The sequence below is a fragment of the Macaca thibetana genome, chromosome 8 (genome assembly GCF_024542745.1).
Source record: "Macaca thibetana thibetana isolate TM-01 chromosome 8, ASM2454274v1, whole genome shotgun sequence".
Classification (NCBI taxonomy): domain Eukaryota; kingdom Metazoa; phylum Chordata; class Mammalia; order Primates; family Cercopithecidae; genus Macaca; species Macaca thibetana.
This window is the reverse complement of record NC_065585.1, coordinates 40,627,729-40,643,419: the sequence shown is the minus strand read 5'-3', so window position 1 is coordinate 40,643,419 and position 15,691 is coordinate 40,627,729. Positions and strand designations below refer to the sequence as shown.

Below are 15,691 nucleotides of genomic sequence, written 5' to 3'. Positions count from 1 at the left end.
GTGCTACACTGTCTCTGTGATGGAAATGACATTCTTATTTGTGTTTTGTTCCAACTGCAGTTCTTCATTCAGGCACACTATTTTTTCCCCCGCCGTAGGTAACATTTTTTTCCTAATGGCCTTGATAGAATTTTCCTAAGCAAGCAATATCTAGTTCTACTAAATATATTCTTTACAATCTTATTCCCATACTGTTTTTTTCTGCAAGTAATTTGCTAAATGTTTTAAAATTTAATCTTAACCTTCCTTATTTATATGTCACATTTATTCTTAGAATCTTAAACTTATGGTTATTTCCCTTAAGAAAGCCTTTCATTTGTATTCTTAACAAATGCTCTTTTGTTTCGAAGTTACAATAAAAGATTTTTCTAGATATAGTAACTCTCCATTATCAGCTTGTTTCAAGTTTTATACATACATACACATATACAGACATGCATGACAATCGTGTTTTAACTTATTTAGGTAGAAGGCTCTACTAATGAGACAAAGGTTAAGGGCTCGATATCCAAGTGAATTATTGAGTTTTGTTTATTTGTTTGTTCCACTGCCAAAGATTAGTCTTGACCCTAATAGGCTATTTTGCAAATGTGTATCTTTTGTTAAAAAGCAGCTTAGAAGAATATAGATGATTCAATGCAAATACATTACCACCCTTAGAAAATAGTCAAAACACATACCAGATGGGCTGTTATTCTTACTCTTAAGATGACACCATTAGCTGTTCTTTATCACATCTCCTGAAAAGACTTCTTTTTATATTACTGCATGTTAAGTAATAATAAATGAAAATGGAATTTATGTTTTATAATAAATTATGTAGTAATACAGAAAGGTAGAATTACCTTATAGTAATGATTTCGCCTGGGTTTGCCCTTATGAACCAGCTACAGTTGATTTTTGCAGGATATTCAGAAGGCCAGCCTGGGCTTGTGATTATGCCACTTGGTGCTCGAATTTGCTCTGGAGTCTCTCCACAAGCTGGAAGACAGCCAAAGCAATCTTTGCTTATTATTATACATTCAAAATAGTACTAGGTAAGTCAGTGTTTATTTTTTAAAAACCAAAAAACTTTACACATCAAATAATATCTAATAAGATATGGTAGTATCAACTTTAAAAAGTTATTATTCTAATGAGATATTTCAATTTCCTCCCTTTTAGATAAAGTTTCTTATTCCAATTAAATAGAGTAGCCCCACTTGTCGGACATTTTGCTTTCCATTGTTCAGTTACTTGGAGTCAACAGTGGTCTGAAAATATTAAATGGAAAATTCCAGAAATAAACAACTCTTAAGTTTTAAATTGTGTGCTGTTCTGAGTAGTGATGACATCTCTTGCTGTGCCGCTCTGTCCCTCCTGGGACATGAATCTCCCCTTTGTCCAGTGTATCCACGCTGTGTATGCTACCCACCCATTAGTTACTTAGTAGCCATCTCAGTTATGAGATCAACTGTCACAGTATTGAAGTGCTTGTGTTCGCATCACCCTTATTTTGCCATTATGAATGGTCTCAAAGCACAAAAGCAGTGATGCTGGTAATTCAGATATGTCAAAGAGAGGCTGTAAAGTGCTTCCATTAAGTGAAAAGGTGAAAGTTCTCAACAACAGAAAAAAAATCATATGCTGAGGTGTCTGAGCTCTAAAGAAAGAATGAATCTTATATCCATGAAATTACAAAGAAGGAAAAAGAAATTCACGCTAGTTTTGCTGTGATACCTCAAACTGCAAAAGTTAATGGCCACAGTGCCTAAGTGCTTAGTTAAGATGGAAAAGGCATTATATTGGACAGCAATCAGGTTTGGTACTCTGCAGTTTCAGGTATTCACTGGGGATCTTGAAGGTATCCCCCACAGATAAGGAGGGACTACCGTACATGTTTTGGGCAGGCAAGGAAATTTCCACCTGGATCACTGAATGAGTTCAAGATTACTGGCTTTGGCCATGGAGATTGATCTATCCATCTACCCATCTTTTTTCAAAACTCATCTTTCAAGTTTATTTTCTTTGTCATAAACTACCTTTCCAATATTTGCTCACCTACTTTGTTTACATCCTTAGGAGCATAATGCTGCTTTTAGGGTACTCTAAATAAGCCTAACAATAAGATGCTGGATTGTAATTTTTGTTAAGAAGTTAGTGGACGTTTGAATAAAGATAGTAAAACATTCAAAATTACTGCAAAGCAGTTCTTCAATTTATTCCATTAATACTTCCAAGCTATTTATTACAGTGTTATTAATGATTCCTACATTATTTAAAAGTAAAATCTTGAAATAGTGCTTAAAATATCATCATGTGATTAGATATCTGCATATCACAGAGGAAAATCTTCATGCATATAGAATAAATTAAAACTAATACCAATACTTTCCTGGATTATTCTTGCATTATCTGGAACTCTCGTTGTAAATAGTTAACATTGTCCAGAATTCAGTTGATAATGTGACAATTTATTCTCTCTCAATTAAATACGTGATGTTTAAGCCTTTAGTAGAATTTAAAATCCTAGAACCTCTTATTTAATACAACTTCAACAAATTAGATTACTTGATTTTAAAGTAACAGCAGATTAGAAGCAGAAAATTAGAAGTGGGGAGAGTAGCTGCCAGGGATACATAAACAGTTATCAGAAGTGATGAGTAAGTTTTCAGAAACACAATAAACAGTACATACTAAACTCAAAAACCATGAGCTCATAATTTACACATTATTGCCTGTCTCTCAAAAGGTAAGACTGTTGTATGTTGTCATAATAAATTAATATTCATACTGATCTAAGAGTTGTTAAGTGAATAATGAATCGGTATAGGCAAAATGACTGGTATAATACACGGCCTGCACTCCAGTGCTTTTTAAGTTCAGCTGTAGTTTAAAAATCAGGTAACCCAAGAGATGGCCAAATATCACTATTACAATTGTAACTTGGAAAAATAACTTTTTTTTTTTTTTTTTTTTTAGATGGAGTCTTGCTCTGTCTCCAGGCTGGATGGGGTACAGGGGTGCAAACTCGGCTCACTACAACCTCCGCTTCCCGGGTTCAAACAATTCTCCTGCCTCAGCCTCCCGAGTAGCTGGGACTACAGGCGCGAGCCACTACACCCAGCTAATTTTTGTATTTTCAGTAGAGAAGAGGTTTCACCAGGTTGGCCAGGATGGTCTTGATCTCTTGACCTCATGATCTGCCTGCCTCGGCCTCCCAAAGTGCGGGATTACAGGCGTGAGCCACCATGCCCAGCATTTTTTTTTTTTAAAGAGATGAGATCTCACTATGTTGCCCAGGCTGGAGTGCAGTAGCTATTCACAGGCATTAGCACAGAACACTACAGCCTTGAATTCTTGGGCTCAGGTGATCCTCTTGCCTTAGCTTCCTGAGTAGCTGGGACAACAAAGAGCATGTCACCATGCACGGCAATTTTTTTTTTTTTCCCGTAACAAAGCTTATACTCTGTTCAATTTAGGTTAAGAATGCTAGGAAGTATACTATGTAATTTAAAGAATTTTATCCATAATGATCAAAATGAAACAAGCTATGTTACTTAAAGTCAATCCTTATTTCTATAGAATAACCTATTCCCTGAAGAAAACATGCCATCAGAGCCTTAAAAGTATATTCTACTGCAGAAAAAAAGTTCGTATCTAAAAATGGATCTGCCCTGGAATCAGGGTCCACTGCCAAAGGGAATCTGTTTTGAATCGCTTTCAGAACAGATTGATAGCATACAGCACACAGATACATCAAGGGCTTAGCATTCATCTCATTGCCAAGGCATAGTCAAAGCTTCCCTTTTTTTTTTGCTGCTGTTTCATTAGTAAATCTCCCTGACAAAAAATTTTTAATTTTAATAAATGATGTTTTAGAAAAAGACTAAATGTATTCAAATGTAATTCTTTTTTAAGAGTTTATTAATAATAAACTGCCAGTTTGCTTCCACTTTGCTCTGAGTTATTATTACAATAATTTAATAAAAGGATAGCTAAGTTATTTATAACACCTTCTTTTCTCCTGGACACGGTGAAACCCTGTCTCTACTAAAAATACAAAAATTAGCTGGGTGTGGTGGTGCGCCTGTAGTCCCAGCTACTCAGGAGGCTGAGGAAGGAGAATCGCTTGAATCTGAGTGATATTTTTTTAGATGGAGTCTCGCTCTGTCTCCAGACTGGATGGAGTACAGTCTGGAGTACTGAGGGGCGGAGGCTGCGGTAAGCTGAGATAGCGCCACTGCACTCCAGCCTGGTGACAGAGCGAGACTTTTCATTATCTCCTACCATAGCATTCTGGAGTAGTAGTAAGCTAAAGGAAATCTCAAGTTCATGAAAATATAAACAAACATATAAATAAACAGCCAAAAACAATCAGTACCCTTTCCCCAGAATATGGAAAATTGTTCATTTGTATTAATTCATTGAATTAATGTAAGATTCACCTACATTAAAGAGAATACAATTTTGAGTTAAATTACATTCAACTCAGAATTATAACGCTGTACTAGCATATTAAGTACTCAACTATTTATTAAATGGTTTAACAGCAGTGACATATAGCCAAAAACAAGGTGGGAGTAATCTATGACAAAGAACATTCCTAACCTTTGACTAAATCGATATTCTAATTATAGGGAAAAACTAGAAAGAATTTTATTAGGTTTTGTTTTAGGAAAAAAATTTCAAGTACATGAGAAACCCATAGGTGGTGCTCTTATACCAAAAACCGAAGATTCTAGTATGGTACTCAAAAATACATTTTGTGAATATTTTATTTTCATACAACTGCCCAAGGATAAGACATACCACCCCTAAATAAGATTGGTTATTATACGATTCAATATTTATATTTCTAATTCAATATGTACTTTTATAACATTATTTCAAAATATTAATGATTCTTCCTAATCAAAAACAAAACCATAGTATCCTAAAGTTTCTTACTGAATTAATTATACATATATATATTGATTTAGTTATGCATATTTCCAACATGACTGAATTTGGAATTTGGCTCCAGATCTAGCCAGTGGCTTTTTATCAACCTATTTTCGCATGTACAATACACTGAGTATGTAGACAAATATGCTCTAGCACAGCCATAATGTATTCCTTTCTATACCTAATAACACATTTCAAAAGTCAAAGGAAACTATTAAAGCAATTTTTAACTCCTTTTTGGGTTAAGAGTTTGCCTTTGTATACTGGCAGATTTGGAATGAGAAGACCTAGATGCTGTCTATCTGCCAATGTCTGTTCTATCACAATGTAAACTACTAAATTTTGGGGGGTGCTATTAATAATTTCCTCAGGTGTTGAAATAAGGAGTTGCTATTTGAATACCTCTAAGGTCTATTTCAGCCCTCAATCATGCATCTCTTCCCACTATATTTCTGATAGCTCACTGGGATACAATGATAAATTTTTCATTTTCTTCTTTTGCATTTTCTCTCTGACCCACTGAAATAGACTTTCAATTCTGACCTTATCTCCACAGAAACCACGCTAGCAGGCAAAGGTCATCAGTGACCTCACTGCTAAATGCAATGGATACTCATTCCCAAGGTACTTGATCTTTCTGGAGCACTTGACACTGACTACCCAGACTTGGAACTGTACTACCCAGACTTTGTGGACATCACCTCCTCTGATTCTCCTTCTAACTCTATTCTGTGTTAATTTTCTAGCTCTAGATCCTCTGTCCTTGGCCAGTCAGACAGCCAGCCCCTGGAATTCATGGTTAATTCCAAAGCCCTCTGCTCTTCTCACTCTCAATAGAAGATTTCATTCGCTTTTACAATTTCAACTACGGTCAAGAGTTTAAAATTTTTAACCCAGAGGCTTTGAACAGTCAAATGCCCACTGGACATTCTAACCTCAAATTCAACATGATCAGACCTGTGTGTTTCCCAAATTCGTCTTCAGAATATCCTATATTCTGAATCTATGTCGTCTTGTGCAGCATTTGATTGATGGAATAGGTACTTAAGGAAAAAGAAACTGAAGAATACCACAGGCGTTTTCAAGAATTTTTAAGGACAGGAAATAAGTTAGGCCTCACAGAGATTAAAACTGGAAATTTCAGTCAGAAATTGAGCCTGCCTTCTCCACGTGTTAGGGAACCAAGTCCTGTTTTATCTCTTACAAATCTGTCCCAATCTTCCAAAGGATCTCCTCTGGGTCTTCCATTTTTTCATTATTTCATTATTTATAAGCTTTATAAATTGTTTCCCAGTCCCAACTTATCATTAATACTTCAGCTCCAGTACCTACTATCATCTGTAATTTCCTTTTTCCTAGTTTATTATATTTATACTACTGTTACTCATTTTACATTATAGATTTGAGGTGGCTTATTATTATAATATTGATAAAATAGATAAAACTTAAGTCTCGGGCCAGGTGTGGTGGTTCATGCATGTAATCACAGCACTTTGGGAGGCCAAGCCGGGCGGATCATGAGATCAGGAGTTCAAGACCAGCCTGGCCAATATGCTGAAACCCCGTCTCTACTTTAAAAAAAAAAAAAAAATTAGCCAGGTGTGGTGGTGCACGCCTATAGTCCCAGCTACTCAGGAGGCTGAGGCAGGAGAATTGCTTGAACCTGGGAGGCGGAGGTTGCGGTGAGCTGAGATCGTGCCACTGACTCCAGTGTAGGCAACAGAGCGAGACTTTGTCTCAAAAAAACAGACACACACACAAAAAACAAACTTCAGTCTCCATTTCCTCACTTGTAAATGGGGATTAAAATACTAGTACACAGGGTGTTCCAAGGATTATATACAATTATTTTGTTAACAGACATAGCACACTGCTTGCATTACAGTAAACTGTCAGTAAACAATATTACATGATATGCCAAATCAGATGGGTTGGTAGTAATGCCTGGAATGCTGTATTGAGATGGCTACTAAGGCTGTTTTCAGGCTAAGAAAGAGGACAGTGACTGAAAGAGGACGTGGGATTGTTTACTGAGTAAGTGCTAGGCACCGTTATGCACTGCAAAGAATGAGAAAATGTCATGATTAACCTGACACAGATAAAAGCCATGGGAAGGATAGGGTTGAGACACATACTCACAAAACTTTACTTTAGGAAATAAATCTCTTTTTGTTTGAAATCAAAATCTTTACATGGCTTGAACTTCATCTTTCTACATTTTGACTATCCTCCCAGTTTAAAATACATCAAACTTGACTTTCTTTTGCTTACATTCATTCTATTCATACCTTTTCTATTGCTTAAACATAGTTATTTCAGCTATGATCTGGCTAATTCGTCCTTAAGAATTAGTTTATATGTAATTGGCAAATAAATAAATCTTGTCAGTACTATGCAGAATTGTGTAAGATCTTATTCCCAGCATGCTAATGATTTGAAATAACCAGAAGTAGAAGTTTTCAGAGTTTAAGAAAAAATATGAAAACCCTATAGAAACTGCCTTTCTTTATTGCAAAATGTGGTTACTTTTTTTGGCTAAAATAACTCCTTGGTTTTTGTCTATATTAAGCTATCTTGGGAAGTTGCAAAATGCAGATGGAAATGTGAAGACATCACACCACTATGAAAACAAAACAACTTAATTGATGAGGGATATATGCCTGACGTGTATTTTTAATTTTGATTAAATTAGTCTCCATTAGAAGCAAATACCTTTAAGTAGGGGAGCATGAACCTATGCATATATGGCTGCAGAATATAGACTGATTCTAATTGTAAATGTCTACAGGTATTTGACTGTGCTAGTATCTGTATTGATATTTTATTTAATAGGGTTATACTTAAAAGGTATGTAGTCGTAAGTGATCTACGCCAACACTATTTTCTCAGAAGCCTTGTTAGTCTTTGTTCATTTTGCTTCCTTAATACATCTCTTAATTACTTGCATCAACTTTTTAAATTTACTATTTTTTTTTTTTTTATAGAGATGGGGTCTCCCTATGTTGCCCAGGCTGGTCTTAAACTCCTGAACTCAAATAATCCACTCTCCTTGGCCTCCCAAAATACTGGGATTACAGGTGTGTGCCACCACACCCAGCCAGTATCAACTAAATCATCTATCTAATTTACTTTCGTCAGTTATCTTTTGATATAAACAAATATTCAAGTACTTTGAATAATGACGATCTACATTCTCTACTTTTTATAAATTTCCTATAACCCCAGAAATAGAAATCCCCAAATTAAAGAGGTTCTAAATATTTATTCAAAAGATAGCAACTTTCAAACGTGGATAGCATCTTTTCAGTAGGAACACACAGGCTATGTGACTAGCCCCCACAAAAGCCTATTTAATTTACAGTTGATCTAGCGTATAGGAAAAAGACAATGACATTATTATAATGCTAATAATGGTTAAGCTATATGAAAGATTAACTGAATACATATTTTTAAAATTTATCATGTATGCTGTCAATTGAGAAAGGGAGAATTAACTGAAGAATGAATAGGTAGAGATTCTCTGACGGAGTTCTTAAGATTTTGGTTTTAGTTTTCTCGTTTAAAATACAAAGATCTCATTGTATAGTTTAGAAAACAGGGCAAGATCAACTGATGAAGAAACACTGAAGACTCTTCATGTTTATACTTATACTATTTTAATAATCCTACAGAAAGCATAGGACTATTGTTTTAAAACTAGATTAATGCATCATACTTATTATCTTTAAATCAATTATTTAAAAAATTGGAAGTGCTCAAACAACCTCTATTAAGAGGACACATGAAAGAGGGAGGATCACTTCAAAATAATTTCAAGCTGTCTTGCAATCTGAGATTTCATAGTTTCAAAACACCTAAAAAATCACAGAAAAAAACATTAAGTAAAGATATTTATAATTAGAGCTGAACTACTGTCAAAGAAAAAGTACAATTTCCTGTTCCACAGATGAAGAACTGGGTTTTTTTAAACTAACAAGAATTGATACTTTATGACAAAAAGTAGTTGAGACTAAGTTATGTGAAATCTTTGTGATTTTGATTTTAATAAATCACAAAACTGAAATGCAAGTAAGTGTCTGTTTATGTTTACTGACCACCTAACTTCATAAGACACATATGAAGGGCACAAAAGAAATAGAGAACTCGTGCTCTCATGGAAATTGTAGTTTTATAACAATGACATGTACTTCTTAACTGAATTCAAGAAGCATTTAATAGTTAATATGACATCATACCAGATAATACAGTACTACATGATATAATGCATAACAAGTAATTTTAGGCAAAGTGTCACATGTTCAGTTAAACACATGGTGTTATTAAACAGAAACAAAGGCTGACCAAAAACCTGCATTATGCCAAGTATAGAACAGGGAAGGTTCTGCTTGACTATGCACAAACGATTTCTTTCATAGAAGAGAAGGTGGTAGAGCTACAGAAAAGCATACTCTAAACTAGTTAAAAGAATTTACTGACCCAATTCTATAGACAGTAGTCAAGCCAAGATAGACCTACTACAAAAGGAAGTTATGTGATCCAAGTATTTTGTAAAGGTTATTGAGGGAAGAGAAACCAGTGAGGCAAAGAGATCACCTAAAAGGCAATTACAAAAACTCATCTTTTTGTACAATTTTACTTTATGAAAGTTTCACAACAGAGTAAAATCATGCTCACTCTGTTCATAAGCAAAGGATAATAGCATATATAGGTAACAGTGGTTACTGTCATTTGGCCATCTCATTTTTCAGAGTACTGTATAGAGTGTATTATAAAGAATATTAATTCCATTATGGCTGATGAGTACAAAAGCAATTCCAAGTGTTGACAACTAGTAAGAAGGATTTGATTCCAATGGAAATAAATGTACTAAAAAACCCCACCATCTCCAAAATAAAAATTTGGTAAGCAAATGGTGTCTGTTGAATGGCCATATGGGATTAGAGTAAAAATTATTCTGAAAGTTAACAAGGGAATCATCCAATACATTGAAAATACTATGCTTATGCAAACAACTAGAGGCACCCAAACATGGAAAAACCAGAGTTTGTAGTTAGATGACTAGCATCAGATATCAGATACCTCCTGGACTATTGTTAATTTAGGAAAATAATAGCAGTTTGAAAACTTAGAGACTAAGTATGACACACAGTGCTGAGGATGAGATTTCTGCTTCAAGTCAGAAATGTATGGTTTCTAAGTCCAAGGACTGTAAGTATCATTAAAGTGAAGCACGTATGCAGGCCCTGGATCCACAGCTGATGATAATGTTATAAAATTACCTAATACTTAATGAACTTACTACCTGTCAGGTACTTTAATGCTTATTATTATTATCCCTACTTAACAGATAAGAAAAAAATGGAGGCATAGAGAAATTTGGTAATTTTCCTAAGGTCACAAAAAAGCTGTAAGTGTCAGAGCTGGGATGGAACTCAGGCAAGAGACTTCATACAAGCTGTATTCTTAACCACTAAGGCAAACTGCTGCCCACTAAAGAACTCCCTATGACATCTGGAAAAATTACCAGGGAGGTGGAAGGGAGCCGCTTCAATAGCATTTAAATGACAAAAGTGGTCTATTCTAGAAAAACGAACTATTGGTCCTACATTAACATGGATGAAAAGGGTAGATAATCTATAATAACACAGAGAACGTAAGTACAGTTAGTAGTTTTGAAATTTCTAAAGATTGATTCCATTATCTAAGAACTATAGGCAGGACTGACCAGCTTCTTAGTATCTTTGGAATTAAAAATGTTATAAACAGCATTCTAGAACCTACTTTTAATAAGAGAACATATATATATATAGTTAATTATGGGTAAGATGCTTAGGGCAAGGAGTAGAATAGAAGCAATAAGGGCATGAAGTGGAGGCTGAGGGAGACATTTCAAAGGAAGAGCAATGGACAGACACTTAAAAATGGACAGTTTGGAAAGCAGGCATATTCAGCATAGAGTCTATGGGCCACTGAGAATACATGGCAAGTGACCAACTGTTGGAATATGCAAGAAAAATAAGTTAGAGTACTATAGTTGCCCTCATTGAAATGTCATGTATAACATAACTAGGCCCTGTAACCTGAACCGGAAACATATGCCCACAGCTAGGCAGAAATGACTTGATTCAAAAGTCCTCTTCCTGTATCTTGACTGCGCTTGTTGCCTAAATAGTGTCTTGATTTCTCTGACCCTCCAGACTCTTTAAATGGGGTTTTCTGACTCCCTGGCACCTGAGCCAAGCTGTGTCATAATGCGAAATGTCACAACAGTCAACATTTTGAGGATGGACAGAGCTGGAAGGGGACAGAGATTGAACATGAGTAAGATTTCCTTAGAATTACTCCAAACTTCATTCTTTTTAAAAAAGAAGTTAGAAAAGTGAACTTCTCCCTGTATGGGAATAATTAACTAGCACTTGAACATAGGTTGAGTACCCCTAATCCAAAATGCTTGGGACCAGAAGTGTTTTGGATTTCAAAATTTGGAATATTTGTGCATATATACTGGTTGAACATCCCTAATCCAAAATCTTAAATACTTCAATGAGTATTTCCTGTGAGTATCATGTCAGTGCTCTAAAAGATGCCGGAGCATTTCAAATTTCAGATTTTTAGATTTGGGATGCTCAACTTGTAGCAATATTTACTAGCCTAAGATGGGAAAGGTTTTAATTATGACTTGAAAGTCAAGAATCAGGCAAGCAGAAAAAAATGATATTAATCCATCACTCTCACTTAAGACTCTCATTACTCTCAGACTTATTATTAGAAACTGCAAGTGCCATGGCAAGTAGGAAATCTTATATCCAGCTGTTTATAATTTAAATGAATATTCTTCCGCATTAGTACTGACATTTAAGACTGAATACAGCCATATATTTATTCTTATTATTCTAAGTGACATTTTTTAAGGACCAAAATATTTTACTTGGCTATCGGCTGTAATCAAGGCAGGTAATTTCTTGGTATCTTGAAAGTCACTAATGTTCAGAACAAACAAACTATAATCAAGGGTTATATGGCAATAAAACAAAACATAAAGTCAGAAGAGACAAAAATATAGATAGAGAAGGAGAAAAAACAAAAAAGAACAAAAAAACCCCACAGGGTCATAGCACAGTATGAATGAAGATGAGGAGAGCAAAGACACTGAATATACCCACCTAAAATGGAACTAACTAGCCAGCTTCACCCTGAAACTTCTTAGTAAGAATAATTTAGGATTTTGCTAACAATGTATAACATCAGATGAATAGAGAAGATGCATACTTTTATGCCATTTTTAAAGGGCTTATGAGGGCAATTTTTTTTCCTGCAAGCGTATAAAAATTACTGACATGGTACCTACATTTTCCGATTTTAAGCACTACAGAAGACTAAAAGGCTAAAGCAAACTACTACTATTTCCAGAATGGGAAAAATTACTAATTTTTGAAGGCTACTGTGACTCTGGCTGGAAGCATAAAAAGGTAAGGCAGAAATCATCACTTAAGCTAACAAACTGGCCTTGGAGCTCATGGTTTTGTAACCCATCTCTATCAGCTTTGACACAGTTTTTAGTAGTGTTCCAGTTACTGTGTCCTTTGTCAAGGGTGGTACCCAGAAATAAACAATACCAGAGTATGTTTGCATGAATACTAAAGAAGAACTATCATCTGCTTGGTTCTGGATACTGTATTTCCATTACTGCAGTTTAATATCAAATCACCCCCTTACTTATAACAGGCTATTAGTCAACTGATACCCAAGTACAGTTTGCTTATTGACCAAGTGACTGGCTTTTGCACAACAGTTTCATAGTACATTCCATTCAAATTCATGCCTTGGCAAAAATTACTGATAACCAACATGTTATCACACTTTGAAGAGTCATTCCCAGAGTTACAGATTGGAAAAGAAAATGTCAAATGCTTGAACAGAACTTGCCTTTTTACCTTCACTAGGTTTGGCTCACTCAATGAAATGGATATATCCATCCAGATGAACTTCACTTCTACCATCTAAGCACTGCATACTCTGTCACAATACAACCTGTTCTGTCTATAGTTCTGGTACTCACATGTGCTGCTCTAACGCTGGGGTTATTGTTTATTACAACATACAATGAATATTCCTTATCCAAATTCCTTGGGACCAGAAGTATTTTGATTTTTTTTCAAATTATGGAATATGTGCAGATATATCCTTACTAGCTGAGCATCCCAAAACCAAAAATCTGAAGTGTGAAATGCTCCAATGGGCATTTCCTTTGAGTGTTATGTCGTTGCTCAAAATGTTTTGGATTTTGGAGCATTTTGATTTTTGGATTTTCAGATTTGGGATAGTCAACCTGTAATGTAACATAAAAATATAACATAATTATTTTGTTATAAATACATAATTGTTCAATAAATACTTGACATATAATATAAAATAGGTTACAATTATATAACATAAAGATGTTTCATATAAGACATTGGCCATAAGACTAGAGTACATAATATAGAAATAATAGCACCATTAGTTTCCTTTCCAAAACTTAAAGGGAGTTCACTACTTTAAAACTTTAAGTGTCTCAGAAGTAAACTCTGAAGGTAGACAATGACTTTAAAAATTATTAGCATCCTATAGTAATTTTTTTTATATAAAGAATGTACTGTCTCATATTCCCTACTCATTTTCTTTATACAAAGGATAGCTTCTTGGGTTCACACTATGTTCTATTTCTATATTCTGAAATCCTAAAAACCCTAATGTATTAATAATCAACTAAAATGTAATAAGCCTTCTTTCTTTTCTTCATTTCAAACATGGATGAAAGACATTTTTATAACACTGGTCAAAAGAACTAGTGAAATTCTTCTTAGTAAATTTAGCAAGAGGTCCAGGTACCTAGTTGAATAACTGTAAAATAATATTAAAATTACATAGGAAAGGTGCAAAGGACCACTTGACCTGCTACTTATTCATGTAACTTTTCTATATTTAAAAAATAATTGTAAACTTCTATCAGAGATAATTAAAATTTAACCTTTATTTCCTTTCAAATTCTTTATTTGGAAGATCTTAAACATTCTAGGATAATAAAAGCTTTATCAGACTAGATGTCCCTCCAGGAAAATTTCAAAATACCATGTTAAAATATTTAAGCCCAAAGCTGTGGTTAAAAACAAAAGCCATTTTAATTTAGTACTCGCCATTATTACAAAATGTTGTTAACTAATCTGAAAGCAAAGTTACTGCAATTTAGAAAATATGTCCCTATTTTAAAGGCCACAACCAAATTAACAGTTGTAAAAGGCATACAGGATTAGCAATGTGCTAGGCCTTCGAATATTAGAATAGAAACTATAAAACGCAAATACGTAAAAGCAAGAAAGGCTGATGACTTTGATAGAATAAAATTCTGACAGCCTAAACAATACTTAAAAACTATCTGAAGTCTATTTTATATACTCTGCTAATTTAGTTAATATGAATAAGGATTAAGAAAGGAAATTCTTAGTAAATATTCTCTCTCTCAGCTCATAGAAATGTCAGCTTTGCCTGACAAAAGATTTCAAGTCAAATGCAGAGTAGACTTAAAATCAAGGTAATCTCAGACTTCAGTTATCATTAAAAAGTAGGAATATTTGGAAGTTGTATCATTGGTAATTGGAAATACCATGTTAATCTTCCTATGTTAGAAAAAGCTTCTGCCTGAGAAAGCAGCAAGCCTTAACATCTGTTCCTATTAGCAAACAGAAAATATTTTATAAACTTCAGGCTAGTTTTTGCCTAACTATAAAGGAAAGCAAATCTCATTCTCTTATTCTTTGAAATGTCACAACTCCAGGCCATGAATCAAAAAGAAAAGAAAATGTTCCTTTTTTTTTTTTTAAAGTTTGACAGAAAATAAAAGGTTGAGACTTTAACGGAAACATAATAAGAAAAAAAGTTAAGCAAGAAAAACATGATTATATTGAAAGTAAATGCAGACAACTGTGTAAATTAGTACATCTTTTTTGGAAGGCAATCTGTCAGAAAGTTTCTAGTCATTAAATTACTTATGACCTGTGATACAGTAATTTCACTTTCAGAAATGTATGCTAAGGAAATATTCTTAGAAATAAAAAAGGCTAGATATACAGTTGACCCTTGAACAACATGGGTTTGAATTGTGTGAGTTCACTTACACATGGATTGTTTTCAATAAATACACTGGAAAATTTTTTGGAGATTCGTGACAATTTGAAAAACCTTGCAGACAAATCACAGACTGGAAATTTTGAAAAAACATTAGGTATATCATGAATACATATGTATGTAAAATACTATTTTATCATTTACTACCATAAAAAATACACTAACCTATTACAAAGAGTTAGAATTTATCAAAACTTACACGAACACTTGCAGGCCACACACAGCACCATTTACATTCAAGAGAAGTATAAAGATGAATACTAAATCATAACTGAATAAAATTAATTATAGGACATACTATACAACTAATAATTCTGTAGCCACCTCCCATTGCTATTTTGGTGAGCTCAATTTGCAAGTATCTGCTTAAATTGCTGTGTGATGCTGATCACCTTCATGTGAGCAGTTGGTATCTCCAGTAAATTGTGTGTCACAGTATAATGTGATCTCTGGTGGTTCTCACGTATTTTTCATTTGTTTAGTACAATACCATAAACCCCAAATAACACCATGGGATCCATACGAAGTGCCACTAGTAATGTTGCAAGTGCTCCCAAGAAGCAAAGAAAAGTCACAACATCACAAGAAAAAGCTGAATTGC

General features: G+C 34.3%; 1 protein-coding gene across 2 annotated transcripts in view; it reads right to left on the bottom strand.

Annotated features, from left to right (window-relative positions):
- Window positions 1-15,691, bottom strand: part of LRP12 (LDL receptor related protein 12) — a 92,302-nt gene that overhangs the window by 19,274 nt on the left and 57,337 nt on the right. For both annotated transcript variants that reach the window (XM_050800686.1, XM_050800687.1), the window contains one exon: window positions 846-981. In XM_050800686.1, the coding sequence (XP_050656643.1) occupies window positions 846-981 (136 nt within the window). The remainder of the gene's footprint in view (window positions 1-845; window positions 982-15,691) is intronic.